Here is an 18935-nt window from a genome sequence, read left to right on the forward strand (position 1 = left end):
ATTGCTACAACAGTGTTTCCCTTCCAAGATGCTCTACTCTCAGAGGGTTCTGTTACTTTTGGAAACCTCTTTATGTTACTTTCTTCCCTTGGAGAATCATTGTGCAACTTAGTATATCAGAAGTCTCTGAGAATCCTACATCGAAGAAATCCATTTTTCCTTGTTGAACCGAGTGTTTTTTAAAGTTTACTTGATCACAGAAGTAGAATAAATTAAAAATTCTGTTCTGGCATAGAAATTTATCACAAATATATTCTTTCTTAATTCAGAATGTCATTTAGACAGCTTTATTTCTATATTTTGGATAGTTAAAATTTTCCCTAATTTTCAATTTGTAATTGTTTTGTATTTTGGAAGGTAGTTGAGGTCAGAAATTGCAAGTAGTTGATACATCTTATTTTCATTGTTACTAACAATTATGATATTGCAAGATCTGCGGAAAGGTTTTCATTCTTGGCAATTTAAAAGAAGCATTAAAGTTCTGTTACAGTGATTCTCAGCAAAGAAGGGAGGAGATTTCTAATCTAGTTTTCTATTCCGTTGGATGATGTTAAGCTTTCTAAAGGTGTCATGAATTGAAAAGATCTAGAAACATTGCTAGATTGATAGTAATATTTCACTCTCCAGAAAAAGCAGACACTGGCCCATAAGCAGAGAATTCTTGAGTTCTAAATAGACATTCATGCTTCTCTACTTTAATCAAAGAAAAGATGCTCATTAAGAATCTTTATAATGTTGTATGCAATTCTAGTAACATTGGTTATTTGGTTTTTAAAGCCGTAAATTATGGGCTGCTGTGGTTTTTGTTTTGCTTTGTTGTATACTGAAAAAGAATGTCCACTGATGATAACAAGGGAAGAGTTGAACAATAAAAGCTGTGTAAACAAGAATGCAAAATGCATAGCCATTTTGGGGCATTTAGTGTGTGGAAAAATAACTTCACATATCTTGGGCACCAGTATGTTATATTCTGGTGTTGAAAGATTAAATTATGTGCAGATGATCCTATTTAAGAAAACAGAAATATGGACTTTAAATTGTAAACTAAAATTATTTAAAAGTTTTTCACAAGGTTTTTTTGCATGAAAGGTTACTGGTGTAATTCCTCTGGCTAGCTTGTCTGTATGAAATGACATTCTTTAAGGATTTTGGAGAACAATGCTTTTTATAATTGAAAAGCAGTAAAGGAAGCACTGCCAAAACTTTTCAGCACTTATAACCGAGACTGAGACCGTATAACCTCAGTGGAGTAGCTGTGAAGTTTTGTAGGTAGCTGGCTACACTTCATAACCACTTTACAGCATTAGTCTTTACAAACATATTTAGAAATATTTTGATAATAGATTGGAAGTTATAGTACAAGCAATTCAGAATTTGAGAATTAGGCATATAAAATATAGAAATGTAAGGGGATTGTAAAGGAAAAGTTATGAGCATTTAAAGGAAATTTAATCAAGGATTTCAGACTATAAATAGAAGGATATTATGTTTTAGAAAAATAGGTATAAATTATTATTGATAATTCTTTTTTAGAAACGACTGCAGAAAGAACTGTTGGCTTTGCAAAATGACCCACCTCCTGGGATGACCTTAAATGAAAAGAGTGTTCAAAATTCAATTACACAGTAAGTATTTAATTTTTAAAGTATTTATTTTTTTTATTATCAGTGTAATATATGAATATATACTTATTTTTAAAAATACGGAATTATTTTCATGTTGCATCCCATTCTCTTCCCCCAAGAGGTAAATACAGTAAACAGATCTTATTCTATGCATTTATATAGTCAATTATGTTTTAGATAATATCATACCTATTGTATATAATGTATAATTTGTAAACCTTTTCTTTTCTTTTTTTCCCTGAGGGAGCTCTGCTCTGAGCTAACATCTGTGCTGATCTTCCTCCATCCTCTATTTTTGGTGTGTGGGTCACCACCACAGCATGGCTGCTGAGTGGTGTAGGTCTGTACCTGGTAACCAAACCCAGGCAGCCAAAGCAGAACACACTGAACTTAGCCACTAGGCCAGCCCATTTTTTTTTTTAAACCATATATTTGGTTAGTACTGTTTTTAAAAGTTTTCCTGCTGTGGCAGTGTTTAAAAACTGTGGTCTGACTTTGTTTATGAAATGATCTTCATCTTTAATAGAGCAGTTTGGTATGAGGTTGTTCATCAGATTTTTCAAGAACACATTGAAGGCTTTGAAGAGAATCACAGTCAAGAGGTATCCACATCCCCATCCCCTGAACACATTAATTGCCTCCTGTACAGAAGGGTAGCTAAATGAATGTCACACTCTCAGCAGTGTCGTTTAATAGATAAGAAATTTTTCCATGAAGATGAAAAAGTGAAGGATGAAGGAGGACACTCCTGTAGGAGTCTTCTCTCTAATCCAGCTCCTTCCTTAAGAGTGGAGCAGAAGTCTCTTCCCAGATGAGATACCAGGAAGAGTAGAGAGATATGGGTCCCCTCTCTTAAAAACGAGCATTTGAACTAGTTTGAAATGTTTTCAAGAGTATCATCCTAAGATCTCATGACCCAGTATATGGCTTATCCTTAAAACTCCTTTGATTTAATATTTCTGTTAGACAAGGGTAAATGTTCGAAAATGGGAAAATTTTAAATAATTTTTAAAAAATCTCCAAAAACACAAAAGGAATAGAGCCAACAAGACAAAAGTTTATAGACCAACTCACAGGACAGATAGGACGATTCAAATATTTAGCGATATTCTAGGTCCAGAGAGCAAAAGTGACCAAAGTTCACACAACAGTGGACATACCCCTTTAGAAGAAACAATTTTGGTTATCTTTGACTTTAGCTTTGACATTTGAATTCGTATGTAAGACAGGAGTTAAGCTTTAAGACCAGGACTATAAAGAATGAGTCTGTTGACATTTGGATGGGTATATTCATACTTCAAAATGTAGTGCAGAGCTCCGGCTCTATAACAATCTCTTTAAAACATTGCTGGCTTCTCAATTGAGCATTTTTAGGCTGACTGCACAATGGAGCAGAAGGTACAGAGATTTCCAGAATACCCTCTGCTCCAATGCCTGCATAGCCTACCCCATTATCAACATCCCCCACCAGAGTGGTACATTTGTTGGCAATCGATGAACCTATGTTGACACATCATAATCACTCAAAATCATACTTTACATTACAATTTACTCTTGGTGTTGTATATTCTGTTGATTTGGACAAATATATAATGACATGCATCATCATTATGATATCGTGCAGAGTATTTCCACTGCCCTTTAAATCCTCTCTGTTCTACCATTTAACCACCCCTGTCCCCGACCCCTGATCTTTTTACTGTCTCCATAGTTTTCCCTTTCTAGAATGTCATATAATTGGACTTATACAATATGTAGCTTTTTCAGATTGGCGTCTTGCACTTAGTAATATGCCCTTAAGGTTCTTCCCTGTCTTTTTGTAGCCTTCAGTTGATTTTTCATTTATATCAAACAAAATCTGAAAATGGAGCACACATTTAGAGTGTATGGCATTTGTTCTGTATAATTAAACAAGTGACTTTTCTGTTCTATATAATTAAATAGATTATACTCCATTTTCATCTTTTTTCCTCTCTTCCTTTGTTAACCTTCCTCAAAATATCCTGTTAACAGCTAGCCCTATAGTTCTCAAGCAAAATAGTAATAATCAATTGCTTCCTCTTTCAGCCTTTACTTTCTGGGGCTGAGGAGGGACCACACAACATAATGATTTATAAAAAAGGAATGTTTTGCATTTTTACAAATAGAAACATTTATATAGATTGTCAAGTAGTTATACCACAAATTTATAACTGTGAAAACAACAGTATCTTTGTTGGAGAATAAAGCTGTCATTTAGAGATGTTTATCAAGCAAGAATTTTTCTTTTAAAATAATTTATTGAAAATGAACCACGAAAGCTTTATCATCTTTGGACCATCTTCCAGGATATTAAAAGAGTCTTATAAAAGTCAGATCTTAAAATAATTGTTTGGGGCCAGCCCCATGGCTTAGTGGTTATGTTCAGCATGCTCCACTTGAGCAGCCCAGGTTTGGTTCCTGGGTATGGACCTACACCACTTGTCGGCAGCAATGTGGCAGAGACCTACATACAAAAAATAGAAGAAGATTGGCAAGATGTTAGCTCAGGGCAAATCTTCCTCAGCAAGGACAACAACAAAAAATAATCCTTTAAATGGGATTGTATTGGATGTAGATATGGATAAGGAAGATGATCAAAGCACGTTAACCTTTCTGGAAGACAGTTGAGTAGCATGTATTACAGCCTTAAAAAAAATCTGAGTATCATATCCTTTGATCTAGGAAAGAAACCCCTATGGTAGCCTAAGGAAGGAACAGGGATATAGAAAGACTGACTTAGAACTAACTCTACTCATTTCAACATTACTGTTTCTAGGGAAAATTTGGAAGTAGTGTAAATGCCAATAAAAAGGAAATGGTTTCTCAAAGTAGTACAATGACATGGCATAGAGTTATATAAGTCTATAATCAGCATGTAAGGCAAAAATTTTGTATAGTCATAATTACCTTTGAAAGTCCCTTAGAGAGGCCATATTGGTTTGTATCCTGTCTTAATATATCCAACAAAGCTAGTTTTTCCTTCAGAGGGGAATACATGGCTGTTTCTTTGATTAGGAGCCATGAATGTTTAAAAAATACCTTTTTAAACATAAGAATCATAGAGCAATAGCTACTCACAGAAGTTTACGAACTGAGACTTTTCCCATCTCATCCTTACTCTGGGGCATGTGCTCATGCTTGGAATCATAAACACTGATGATTTGAATTTATGTAATTTAAGTGTACACACAATGCAACTCCACTGCACTTAGATTCCATCAATATAGAAACTTCAAAATGTCTAGAATGAAATGTACTCAAAAAACTTTCACAGTGATCATCTTTGGGTGAGTTTTGTTTTATTTATACTTTTCTAAATTTTCTATAGTGAACACATTTTTAATTAGGAAAAAGTTATTTAAAATTATCCTGCACAATGTTGAAAACTATGCCGCCTTTGACCTATCTCACCCAGATATTGGAAGGATTACTGAGATATTTGCTTAGCTCTTGTTTAAAAGCTGTACTTGGATAGGTCACATGTAAATTTGTGGTACATTGTGTGTCCTAAAAGTCACCTTCCAAACAGAATGAAAGGGCACCAGGAAATCCTCTCGTTTTTCCTTGGATTATCACCCTGCATAGTGCATTTCGGGGTGGGGGGGAAGATAAAAGGGGATTTTGATGGCTAGGAACGACCTGGTTTGTGAAGAAAATAGTTTTTTTTAATGCAGCTTTTGCATAGTATTTAATTTACCATCTCCTGGCTCTCATGTCAGGAATGTGCTAGGCTTTTTGTATGGGTAATGTCATTTATTTTTCCAACAACACTTTGAGGTGAATAAGTGTTTTTTAAATTTTAACAGGTTATTTTTTAAAATATCTATTTCATAGTTGAAGTAGTTAAATTGGGAGAGGTAAAACAGCTTACTCATGACCACACAGCTAGTTAAGGGGCAGACCTGTCCAATTTCACTGTAAAATATTGCCTCTTGGGTCTGTGGTCATATCTTTTATTACCATGTACGGTATTCAGCATACATTCTGAAAATGAATAGCCATGCTCTTAAGGCTCTGTATGTGTTAGCTGATTGCTTTCAGAGAGTAGGCACATTTATTATTTTACATACTCCTAAGTCCATAGTGTATGGGGTGATGAATAGAACCCCAACACTGTCTTTTCAATCTTACTTCCTTTTGTTTCCCTGTATTTAAAATAATAAATTTTTGTACCTGAGAAGTATAAGATTGAAGGAATTGGCCAGATGTACAATAATTAGAAGTGGCAGAGCTATAATTAGGAGCTCATTCTTATGACTTTTTTGGTCCACTTTTGCTTCTAAATGCTGCCTCACCATCTTTACCATCATAATCCTTATTCCTCTGCCCTCTGCCTTTTGTATAGAAAAAAAAGAGGTAGTTCACAGAATAAAACTGTAAACAGATTCATATTCATAATTGTTATGTATCGAAACACTAAGCTTGCATAGATGCCATAGAAATCTGTTCTGGGTTTTATGAAACATAACAAGAGACAAAGGAAAGGCCGTATAGAGCCTTGAATAGCCATCAGAGTAAGTGGACTGATGTCAACTTAGTTTCCTTTTTTCTGTTTAGTCTTCTCTAGAATACTGATGAGAAAATTGCTCTCGCTGCTACAATTCTCTGTAGTCATTGCTGAGACCTACTTCTCCCGTTGCTTCTGAAATACTTGATGTCAGAAAGGCAGTTGATTAGTTTGATGTTATCTATAAAATCGTTTTAGTCATTGTAGAAGTAGTCTTTTGAAAAATTAAGGTAGCATAGATTGAGTAGGAAGAGTGCAGGCTTTGGTGTTAGCAACCTGAGCTGAGTTTTTATTTAGTTTATGTTTTTCAGACCTGGGTTACAGTTTGGCTCTGTCTTTTGCTAGTTGTCTGACCTTGATCTAATTGTTTAACTTTTGAGGGTCAGAGAGGGCACTAGGGCTAGAGGTACTCATACCTATTCTTAGACTTGTTGGGAAGATGAAGAGTGCTGTCACAGGTGACAACTCCTATCTCAGTGTCAGGCAAAGAGGAATTACTCAGTGTTCCCTTTTTCCTTCTCATCCAATCCCTTTTATCTGAAGTTTTTAATGTTGTTTTCTATTCTAGGTGGATTGTAGACATGGAAGGTGCACCGGGTACCTTATATGAAGGGGAAAAATTTCAGCTTCTATTTAAGTTTAGTAGTCGATATCCTTTTGACTCTCCTCAGGTAACTGCCTTGCTTTTAAAAATTATATTTTTAGATTATAGCAAAATGCTAAATTAGTGATTTTTAACTGTTAAAAACTTATAAAAGAAGTGCATCATAATTATGTGAATAGATCTGTTCCTCCATCTTATTTGTAATATAATCAAAATCTTACGAACATTTTACTTCACTGAGATTAGGGCTTTGCTGCTTTCGTACTTCTAACAACTTAAGACTGTTTCTTATCCATGGATGTTAGTAGGAAAAGGGATGGGAATCTAATCCCGGCCCATGGCTTGTGGGAGAACTTAGCAAGAGGCCCTTATTTCTAGATAAGATGATAGAATACCATTGTAAAGAGGCCAGTGCTTTGCTGAAAGGAGCACTTCTTTGCTTTTGCATTGACGTGCTGTCTTTGCAGCCTTTTGGTACCATACTGCAAGGGCAGAACATATTACAAGATATTAAGTATCTAGACATTAGCCCAGAATCGGATCATTATAGGTTGAGGCACAGTCAGTTCAGTTAATGGCTTAGTACTTGGACAAGGGATCATGGTGATAGAGGCACATTTTTGAGAGCTGTTCAACTGTGGTGAATGATTAATCATTGGAGCTTAGAGAAAGGGAGATTCTAGGATGACTTCCAGATTTCTGGCTTGGTAAGATTGGTAAATGAGTTACTAGTGGCAAAATGCTAAGATGTAACGCCAGCTCTATTTAGTATTGCTAGTTAACGAGGTGTTCTAGATGATGAAATTTCCCAAATATTTGAAATTCAACTTTTTAGGTGCTAAAATATGCTATTTTTGAGGGAAATTATATTTCATTCCCACTTTAAATAGAATATACCAAACATAGCTTAATCTTCTCTTGGCCATGTGAGAATAGGGGTGAAAGTTAATTATTGTTTTGTGCTATAGATAAAGAGAGAATTGTTTTAAAGCATAGAGTTAAATGGAAACTGACTCCTTGAGTTCTAAAGTTTTCATGTGAGCAGAAAATTAAGACTTCAGAGGCTCATTTTTATCATTTTCATGAAAATAAAGTGAAGGGATATATGTTGTCATGACCTCTATAATAAGCACATGTAGACTATAATCAAAAACCAAAGCAGGGGCCGGCCCCGTGGCCAAGTGGTTAAGTTCGCGTGCTCTACTTCAGCAGCCCAGGTTTCACCGGTTCGGAGCCTGGGTGGGGACACGGCACCGCTCATCAAGCTGTGCTGAGGTAGCATCCCACACGCCACAACTGGAAGGACCCACAACTAAAAACAATATATACATCTACGTACCCAGGGACTTTGGGGAGAAAAAGGAAAAATAAAATCTTTAAAAAAAAAACCACCAAAGCAAAAGACTTCCTTCTCTCCAGAAAATGATCTCCACTTTCTGTTATTGCCCTTTTGGCTTATCGACATCATTTCTGAATGCTAATGCTCAAAGACAGTGGGGTCTCAGGTATCCCCTTGCCACCTTCAACCTATTCCTCTACCTCACTTCAGTTAAGTTTGTTGAAGGTCTGTCAAGGAAGAATATGACTAGTCAACTCCGAAGCTTGTGACTAGGGGGATATTAGAGAAGGCTTACTCTGAGAGCTCACAAATTTTTCATCAGAGGAAAATAATATCTCTGAACATGAAACTTAAGTCAAAAGTGTTCTCTAAATTCTCTCCTTAGTATTTACTTCTGAATCAACTATCAAACTTAAGCATCATTTGAATTTCATCTTTGATATTTTTATAGGTTAGAGCTTTTGTAATAAATTCTCTCTATCATCTTATCTTAAATTCTTTATATTCTCCTTCCCTGGTTTTATTTCTGTCTGCTCTTCTGATTTTGGTGTTCTCCAGGTTCTTATTCAGCACTCCCTTACTCTTCTCACTCTTTTTCTCTAATGTCTTCAGCCATCTTAAACAGCTAACTCCCAGATCTACAGCTCTGTGTACAGCTTCTTCTTTCTGAGGTTTAATGTCACCCCTTGTTGGACATCTCTACTTGAATACCTCCAGATATCTCAAATTTAACACATCTACACTCAATCGTTTCCAATAACAAAATAAGGAAAAAAGGTTTTTGTCTTGGGTTACTGTCTACCTATCTGCCTGTGTTAAAATTCTTCCCTTTCCCTTGCTGTTAAATGCAGTTTTTCAAATCTTTTCACAGTGCTTAAGTCAGTCCGCTCTTGTCTTACTGTCAGTGCTGTAGTGCAAGTTTTATCTTTCGTTTGGACTATTACAAAATAGCCTCTGGTTCTTTCCACTCTTAGCCATCCTTTCACAGTGCCTTTAGGTTTCTCTGAAGAACCTACGGTCACCACCATCTTCGCCCTCCTCAGGTTCTTTGTTTCCTGTGGAGTCATGTCTAAAAACTCTTTAGTTTAGCACTCAAGTCCTTTTTTGGTCAAATCCAGACTTAACCATTTCAGCCACACATTACCACTATGCATTCTACAATAAAGTAATATTTATATTAGACTTGATAATATAATTTCCCTTCTAATTGTGTCTTGTAACAGCTCTTAATGAAGTGGTTAGGGAAGATGGATTCATCCTCATTTTATAATTGAAGAAATTGAAGCTTATAGAAGTAAAATCTTATTTGTGGTTAATATGAAGCTAGTAGTAGCTAGTAGAACAGTGAAGACTCAACCTAAGTTACTTCTCTCCCATACTGCCAATTAGACGTGAGTACCAACATGGGGGAAATGGCTATCCATTCAGTAATGTTATCTCTGAAAGTGAAAGATTATATGTAGAATGATACTTTTGAAAGCTCTAGGGCAGTGATTGCCAATCTTTTGGAATATGAGGATTCCTTTCTTAACATCAATTAATTTTTTAGTCCCTTCCATATTAGAGAAGTAGTATATTCTAATATCCATGATTGAGAAGATGACAGAGCTTCTCTGAATCTAGTAGTACTTTAAAACTATTTTTTAAAATTTTGTTAATCACATCATCTGTGATTATGAATAGATTATCATCACACCCAGAATAATTATAATGGATCCAACCATCAGTGCTTGATGTGCATGTAGATTTCAAGATATTTCCAATAACTGAAACTTTCCAGAGGTCCATTGCTCTGGGGAAATGTTTGGAACCACGCTAGGGCAGTAAAATTCCGCATTCACCAAAGGTTGTATTTGATGAGACCCAGCAGCATTGGCACTTGTTAGATAATTAATCTTTTATTTTTCTATGCAATAAGCAGTACTAAATTTACCACTACTTAACAAGAGTAGAATTTGGGGGGAATATCCCTAGGATAGACCAATCTCATTATGAAATTATTACTTTTGTATCTGTAAGATCTGTAAGACCACACATAAACTTTATAGCTCGCTGTGGTTTTTTCCCCTACTAGTTATGATTCATTTCTCACGTGTCTCACTGTACAGTGAAAAAGCTATCTAATAGATTGTGTTTAGCCCAGTCATTTGCTGTAAAAGAAAAAAATCGCAAAAAAAAAAAGCTTTTTCCATTAATGTGGGAGCAGAGATGAGGTACCTTTTCATCACTGTTTTCTGCTAATGTGCACTTACCATCAGCCATACAGAAAATAAAATATCTTTATTTATATATTCTATTTTCCTATGCTAGGATACAGGTAAATGGTTGGTTAATTTAATGTGTATTGAGCATGAATTGTGTGTGAAACACTGTCCTGTGTACTTTTAGAGATGGGGGAGAGTACAGAAATTAAAAAGGCGTTGGGCCTGCCTTTAAAGAGCTTATAATCTGTTTAGTATTTGGATAGGTAGACATTTATTTATTCTGTAATATTTATTGAGCACATATCATAGGACAGACACTGTCCTAAGTGTTGACGATTCAGTGGTAAACAAAATGACAAAAAAATAAATAAATAAAACCCTGCGTTTGTGGAGTTTGTATTCTTATAGAAAGAGACAGACAATAAATAATAAATAAAATACATGTAGAATGAAAGATAGTGGGAAAAAATAGAAAAGGGGAATGACAGTGTTGCAGCATTGGGTAGAATGATCAGGAAAGATTTCACTGAGGTGACAGTGAAACAGAGATCTGAAAGAGGTGAGGTCAGTGAGTCAGCCATGTGAAAAAGATGAGAGAAAGAGCAGGTGAAGACAAAAATGCAAAGACCCTGAATATGGACCTACGTGGTGGGTCCCTGGAGTGGTACATAAGCAAGAGGAGGAGTGTCAGGCTTAGGGCAGAGACAGAATTTGGTCTGGAGGGGCCAGTACAAGATTGTGCAGGACATTTGAAGCCCATTGTAAGAATTTTAACTTTTACTGTGGATGATATTGGAAGTCTTTTAAGATTTTGAGCAGAGGAACACCGTGATTCTACATAAAATTGAAAGGAAAAATCTGACTGTTGTGTGGCAGATTGACTGCTGGGGGCACAGGAGCGCAGGGAGGCCAGATAAGCTCCTGCAGTGATCCGGTGAGAGGTGACGGGGACTTGCCCCGGAAGGGCAGCATGGAGGCTGTGGAAGGTGGCCGTACTTTGCACCTATTTTAAAGGTTGAGCCAACAGGATTTGCTGATGGATTGATGTGGAATGTGAATGAAGGAAAGGCGTCAAGGAAGACTCCACAATTTTTGGCCTATGCAACTGGAAGGACAATAAATTGAAGTATGACTTGTATCCCTTGGCTTGTAAAAGACAAAACAGCGACCGATTTAGAATAGAATGAGGGGGCAAAGAAAAACTTGTTTGCACTGGGACTTAAAGAACAAGGAGAGTTTCTGTCAGAAGTGCAGTAAAGCGTGAAAGGATGCGGCCTCTTCTGAGACTTACAAGCATGTGCTGTTGTAGTTTTACGTTAGCTACATGGAGAGCTACAGCAGGAGATGAAAATGGAATGGTATTTTGGGACCTATGAAAGAGGGTCTTGCAATGTGAAGGAGTTAGAAATTTATGTTGAAGGAACTGGGAGGTATGGTTAGTGTCCATTGAAACTATGAAGTCCTCCCGCTTAGCGTCCTTAGTGTTTTGCTGCTTTTCCTTTTCACTTCCTCACATTAGCAGTTCTTCTCTTCCTTCAGATATCCACTGTCCTACAGCCCCTTCCTCTGTTGAAACATCCCCACTGAATGAAACACATCTATATTATCTTGTAAATGTGCCAGTTATACTATTTTTTAAAGCTTTTCAACTCTAATTTTTGTCGAAGAAATTTTAGGCATTTTAGAAATAAGAGGGGAAGTGTTTTTTTAGGGGGAAGTGGACAATGTCTGTTTAGTCCTGAAACCATATTAATGCTAAGAGCAGTGCTGAAAATATACTTACCTTGATTATGAAGCTTTAGAAATGCTGGGGCAAAAGAGTAATTACTTTCCCCTCACCCTTTTTCCCTTCCTATTTATGCCCCTTTGACACAGACCGTTTTATTCTGTTGCTCTAAATTAAATTCCCTAATTACAGAACCTGTTTTCGTCCTTCTTGTTCTTGGTCTGAGTCTCCGTGCTCTTTCATGTGATGGTGGCTAAGCTTCCAGAGTCTTAAATAATAATTTTTATTGGCTTAAGTTGTCTGTCAGCTAGGGACCTGACAAGGAGAATGTGAATGTGAACCTTGTTCATTGAAGCCTTGAGGGTAAAGCAGAGGGAAGACGAAGGAGAAGACTGGCAGGCCGGAAGTTCGTGGGGGATGAGGGAGAGAATGCTTACCGTCCAAGGGAACTCAAGTTTAGTTTCATTGTATCTGGGAATTTGGTCTCTGCAATACATGTGAAGCTGCATGGTAGTGGTAATTATGGAAGACCAGGAAAACTATTAACATTGATGCTGCTGATACATATTTGATGACTAAAAAGAGAGTTGAATTGAAAACTTTGCTAAAATTCCAATCCCCAGTTACTTTTGTCAAATATTTACTGTTTATTCTAGACTACCTATATCATATATCATTCATAATTAGATATATAGTTTATTACAATAAACTCTCTGTTTATATGTTTAGTTTTTATAATTGCCCATTAAGTATTGTCATCTACTTGTAATTTTAATCACAGAAAACATTTCCTCATATTGTCCCTGGAGAAACCTGCTAGATGGTTTTTATAATTATTTCCTGTCTTGTTCTGCTCATTCTGTATATATTGTGTTTTGACCTAGCTTGACACCATATTAGGTGTCTGACTTTTCTAAATTACTTCCAGAGCACTAGTTTGAACACAGTAGTATGCCTTCCTTGTGGTAAGATTGCAATATTGTGAGGTCATTCATTATTGAGCTTGATGTTTAGAAATCCTTATGTTATGAGTACTGTGAATTTCGTATTAGAAACAGTTACCTAATCTCCATCCTTTATTTTGTCACTATTGGTGGCTTTCAGTTTGAATTTTCATAGTTTTATGAAAGACACTACATTTAGTACCCAGAAGTTACCTGGAGGTTGACTTGCTTAAAATTTTATGCTGAATGCGGGATATGCATACTTAAAAAAATCTTGAGCATAATTCTCTTCTAGATCTCACCTGCTCTTTAAAGTGAACCACACGGATAGGGAGATGTTTGGAAATTTAGAGACATCCGAGGACTCCTTCTAATGCAGACTGAGTACTTCAGACGTGATTCACATGCATTAGACCTAAGATCTTTTTCTAAAATTGTGACTTTTCCCCCATCAAATAGCTTGTTCTTGAAAATCTGTAATTCCATTTTACTCAGTTTGGTTTATGCATTGGGGAATGTGTGCAATCTCCAGTTGCTAACTGTTTAATCTATATGACTAGTTTGAATCTGAATAAATAATTTTAAAAATAAATTAGTAAAGTTCTTATTCATTCTCTTTGGTTTCAAATTCATTATGTTCAGTTGTCTTTGTCACATCTGTTTTAGATAGTTTTATCAGCTACTTGGAACTTAAGAAAAGGTTTTTGAACTCTGGAAACAGCTTAATCATCTCAGAAGTTTTCAGAACCTACTTGGCTACATTAAAACAACTGAAATATGTGTTTTCTCCTTTGGCATGTATTGTGTCTTAAATAAGGAGGGTGGTTAAGAGCATGATCTTGAAGAAATGTGGGCTTGGTTACACTCCCCATCACATGCAGAGAACCAGAAAAGCAAGGTTTACGTCAAAACTGTGTGTGGAAACTGCTTCCTAGCCTTTTACAGGAATAAACTGTTGAAAAAGTTTTTTTCTTTTACTTCAGGAGTTCATTTCTGGCATGTAAACTCAGTCTTCCCGTGTTTAGGTAAACTTCTAAAATTCTGTATTTGGCAAGTTAGGCCCTAGGGGTTACCTATAATGTGTGCAACTAATTAATTCCCCTGTTTTTGGTTGCTAAGAGTTTCCGGCTGGCTGGATTTGCCCTGTGTGCAACATGTTAGAAAGCTCCAGCTTTCTTTTTTTTCTTAGGGTTATTATTGACATCTGATTTATTTTTATTTCAGTCGCCTCAGACTCCAAAGCTATTTCTGTCATCTTGCTGTCTGGCTCCCTTCTCTGCTTACACAGTGTCTCCTGCTTCTGCTGTCGCTGTCATCTACTGCTACTCATCCCTTTTCTTTCTCTTCGCTCCTAATTTCCTCTTGGTTCGTGCATGCTTTTTGGCTCTCAGGCCAAGTGATTTAGTTTATAATCGTTTCTCTCCAAGAAGAATACTGCTTTCCTTTTTGGGTTTAACTGTCTGTGCACTTCTTCCTTGATGGTTGCTGATAACGTTGATTCATTTTTGCCAAAGAAGATAACTTGGCATGCCGTTCTTCATTTTGGGACACTTTTCAAAGCACTGTTCTACATGACTTCTTAAAAAAGAGACCTTTAAAAAATAGTTGTGTTCAGGGAATAAGCTCTCAGGTATTGCTTGTGTTCTTAATGAATTATCCTACTGGTCAAATAGCATTTTGTGGCAAAATGAATACCCCAAAGCAGATGCATATTCTGGGAGATCTATGAACTCCCACTCGAAACATCTACAGAACATTGTGGGAATATCAAATGAACAGGATATAATAAACTATCATTCATATTTATAAAAAATAAAATATAAATAAAATAAAATTATTAAAAAATTGAATTTAAAAAGTTAAAAAATTGTGGATAGATTCACTGTGGAACTGGAAGACCATTTAAGCAGTCATTTTCTTTTGCAGAGCAGCACTTTTTTAGCAAAAAAGTGATGATAAGGCACTTACACTGATAAAAATGATCGAGATAAGTGGTATGCTTTGAACACAGCGGTGCCAGAATCTTTCAGGGAGTTTTCTGCAATTGGGCAGGGCACGTAATTTGATATCTCTTACTTTGATACTACTTTTATTTTTCAGGTTTATTTTAGCCCTTTTTAGTGGGAATGGACGGTAGATAGCTAGAATTCAAAGAAAAAAATATATGCAAGTGTGTAAAGTCATTCCTTTGAGAAAAAAATCCTTTTATTGTCTTATGCTAGCTTCAGCCAACAAAATGAGTCCCATATGTTAGTAGTATATTTGAAATATTAGAGGACTCCTACTTGTATGAAAGAGTGCTTTGTTAAAATGTATATGTCTGTAAAATTGTAGTAAAATCAGATTTGTAGCTAGATATTTAAAAATAAAGCACAAACCTCGCTTAGGGTAATTTCCCATAGCATCTCATATAAACTATGACATACCTTACTCTGGCCACTCTTGTTTCATTGGCTCTCTTTTCTGCTCTATAAAGGAAAAAAAGAGTATGTCTAGAGCAATACATATTTCATCCGTTTCCGTCATAACTTAAAGTAGCGTTTCTTTGTACTAAGATTCTGCTATATTCAAGTGTGAGACAGTTTGCAGGGCTGAGAGAGATACCGTAAGTCTGGTTTAGGAACTATTGGTTTATATATGATGAGCTTTATAAAATACCATCATACCTACTGAATTAGAGTCTGTGAAAGTGGGGCCCTTGACTTTGCATTTTAAATTAGCCAGATCTTCAGGTGATTTTTTTAAAGACCAGGTCAGGAATTAGGAATTACTACTAAACAACAGAATGGAAAATGCTACATCTTACTGCAATATAAAATTCACTTCAAGATTGGTGGATTAATTTTTATATCAAAATAAATAATTTATTGTGAAGTAGCATTTATATAAACATTCTTAAATATAAGACTTCTACTTTCCTTGACCTACTTTGGGCTGTGTTTATAGATTCCTCAGGATATATGACTTTACCCTCCTGCCTATTCAGATGCTTAGGGTGATATGTTTAAGAAACACTACTATTGAGATATTTGTTCAGTTAATTAGGGCAGAGGAAGAAAATAATAGATTTATTACCTCTTCAAAGCAGTGCTGAGGCAAGTGGAGAAAGGAAAAGCTGTTAGAATTGGGTAACAGAAAAAGCAGAGAAAAACAGCAAGTAATTGGGAGACTTATTCAACCTTTGTTTTTTTGTCTAGGCACATAATAATTTGCCGATTAATGAGTAGTAATTTTCACCCATCATAATGGACATGTGAGTTTAGAGGAGGTGGAATATGTAGCAGTCGTTTCCTTTTGCATACAGGACCCTAGGCGACTGCATTGTTATAGGTGGAGGGGGTGTTTCTACCACCTGTAACTCATACTGTCTCAACATTGAATACTTTCATCTGGAATTTCAGTGTGTTTGATTTCTGTACGCAGAGAGCAATGAGTAGAATTTGAAAAACCATTCTTATGTCTTTTACTAGTCTAAAAATACATGGTAATTTGAAATTTTTTTATAGGAGTTTGTGAAAAATACCTGAAATATAAAATAGATAATCTGGTTTTTTCCCTACTACATGGTCATTCATACAGTGAAACCAGTACTTACTGAGTTGATGAGAATAAATAATAAGCAGTTGCTTTTCTTGTTCCCGGCACTGATTTTGTTTGTTTTTAATTTGGTTTTTAACATTATGTGGAGAATATTTTATTTTTCGGTGATACAGAATATTTGAGTGTTAATGGAATTTTATTCTTTCTTAGGTCATGTTTACTGGTGAAAATATTCCTGTTCATCCTCATGTTTATAGCAATGGTCATATCTGTTTATCCATTCTAACAGAAGACTGGTCCCCAGCGCTCTCAGTCCAATCAGTCTGTCTTAGCATTATTAGCATGCTTTCCAGCTGCAAAGAAAAGGTAGGACTTCTCAGAATTATACCAGGTAATATGTCTTCTTTTAGTTTAGGTAGAGAAACTATTTTAATATATAATTTATTTGAAGGAAGGACTTAATGCTTTTTATTATAAAGTTATGGGCAATGTCATGTTTAGTAATAGATTGGAAGATTATTTTTATAATCTTTTGTTCCAAATATTGTCAGACATTGTATTATATTTCTTAACAGAAAGTTTCTGCACATATTCTTAAATAATCTGAATTTTATTTCCATAAGCATGCACAAGGCAAAAGTGTACAAGAAATTCTTGTTTCTGTATTACACAATGGAAAGCCCCAGGAAGAAGCATCATAGCTCCCTTCTCCCCTCTGCTGGCCCCCGCCCTATGAGCCTCTTTTAGGGAACTTCCCCAGATCAGAGCTCTCCTGTTACAATGGTTAGGTTGAAGGAAGAAGACTAGATTACCGGTAGAATTTTCAGGACTTTTCCTCTTACTCTTCTTTACTAATCCATAGATTCTGTGTCTGATGGAGAGAGGAAAAAGACCAGAAAGAAAAATCATATGAGTTAAATTTGGGATAGCCTTTTAAAGTCTCTAAATCCTCTGTGCATTTCTGGCCCTCTTGTCATTTCTACGTGAGGGTTAGAGTAGGACAATATTCATGTACTTCTACATTTTAAAGCCTGTCTTCATGAGGTTTTCCTTTTGTATTCTGTTTAAAGGAGAAGCCAATTTACTTTAGAGATTAGGGAGCTGTGGAGTTATTTATTTATTTTAGCAGGATTTTTTCTGTGTCCTCCAAATTGAACTGTGATTTGTATTAAATTAGTATTTAAAGAACTTGTAAGATAGTACTTAATTTTTAAATGGTCAGTTTTCTGGTCTCTGAAATGCTCCAAGCCATTGTTTACAAAGTGAGTTTCTTGGAATGTTAGTTCTAGGAGAGGTTTCTTGGTGTTAGGTTTAAAAAAAAGGACTTTTTTGTCCAAATAAGCATGGGAAATAATGGGTTAAATTGTATTTTTTTAATTGTAACATTAGGAGCTCTTAATAATCTGATTTTATATATCATATAAGAAAGAAAAAACTTCTGGCAGTTAAACTATGAGACACCATTAGTTAAAAGAGAAGTATCTCCTTAATTAAAAGAGAAGTATCTCCATTCAGGAATATTAAAATGTACATCTTAAAATAGATGAAACAGGGTATGTGTTATCTAATGTTAGTTTCCTCTTTGCTATTGGCTTTTCTAAGCTGCGTTTTAAGGCTACACTTGAGCTTGTGTTAACCCCAAGGGCTTAGGAAGCCAGTCTGGCTCAGTTACTGCTTCCATATTTTCTCCTTTCTCCCACCTCCGACCCCCAACACACATGCACGTTTTAAACTTTTAGGTGTAGAGCAGAGCAGTTTGCAGTTACAAGTCCCTGTCAATGTTTAATGTCTATAGAAAGGTGAGGCGGTAACCATAGGATTTAGTAAGAAAGTTGAGATGAATAGCAGTGTTGTCTGCACACAGCTCTTGCCTGTGCCTTATGATTATTAGCTTTTGTTTATATTTAAATGTAATGATTTACTGTTAAAAAATTAGAAAATGACTATATTCTCTACCTGTGTCGTCCTTTTCTAACCACCACTATTCCCTCACTTTTTAGGTGTCTGCTACTAGTGTTTCCTGCATACTTAGTATAAGACTAATCGTTGCATTTAATTTATTGATGAACTATATTATGTAATATAAACTCCACCAAGATGGTAATCTCGAAGTCAGAATCTTGACTTCACACAGTAGCATTAGTTCTGTGAAATAAGATAAACTTCAGTGGGCATTTATTAGATACCTACTATGTGCTGTTTTTACGGTGTTAAAATACTAGGTTACAGAGATGAAGAGAATTTGCTTTGGCATTGAGAGAATCTAGCTCCAAATAAGCTTTAAAAAGTCTTTTAAATACTCACCAAAAGCTCTTCTGTTAAAACAGGTGAATTTTATTCTGTGGTGGACATGGTTCTATGAGTTTCACTTTAATAGTCGACTCTCTTTGAATACAATTTTTAATTTTTACTCTAGGCATTTGGG

The 18935-nt window shown here is 35.7% G+C and overlaps 1 protein-coding gene across 1 annotated transcript in view; it reads left to right on the forward strand.

Moving 5' to 3' along the window:
- UBE2W (ubiquitin conjugating enzyme E2 W) overlaps positions 1-18935 on the forward strand; it is a 68193-nt gene that overhangs the window by 33622 nt on the left and 15636 nt on the right. Inside the window, exons 2-4 of the mRNA XM_070631462.1 lie at positions 1534-1625; positions 6722-6824; positions 16721-16876. Coding sequence (XP_070487563.1) covers positions 1534-1625; positions 6722-6824; positions 16721-16876 — 351 coding nt within the window. The remainder of the gene's footprint in view (positions 1-1533; positions 1626-6721; positions 6825-16720; positions 16877-18935) is intronic.

This window comes from Equus przewalskii, chromosome 8 (genome assembly GCF_037783145.1).
Source record: "Equus przewalskii isolate Varuska chromosome 8, EquPr2, whole genome shotgun sequence".
In the NCBI taxonomy this organism is placed as follows: domain Eukaryota; kingdom Metazoa; phylum Chordata; class Mammalia; order Perissodactyla; family Equidae; genus Equus; species Equus przewalskii.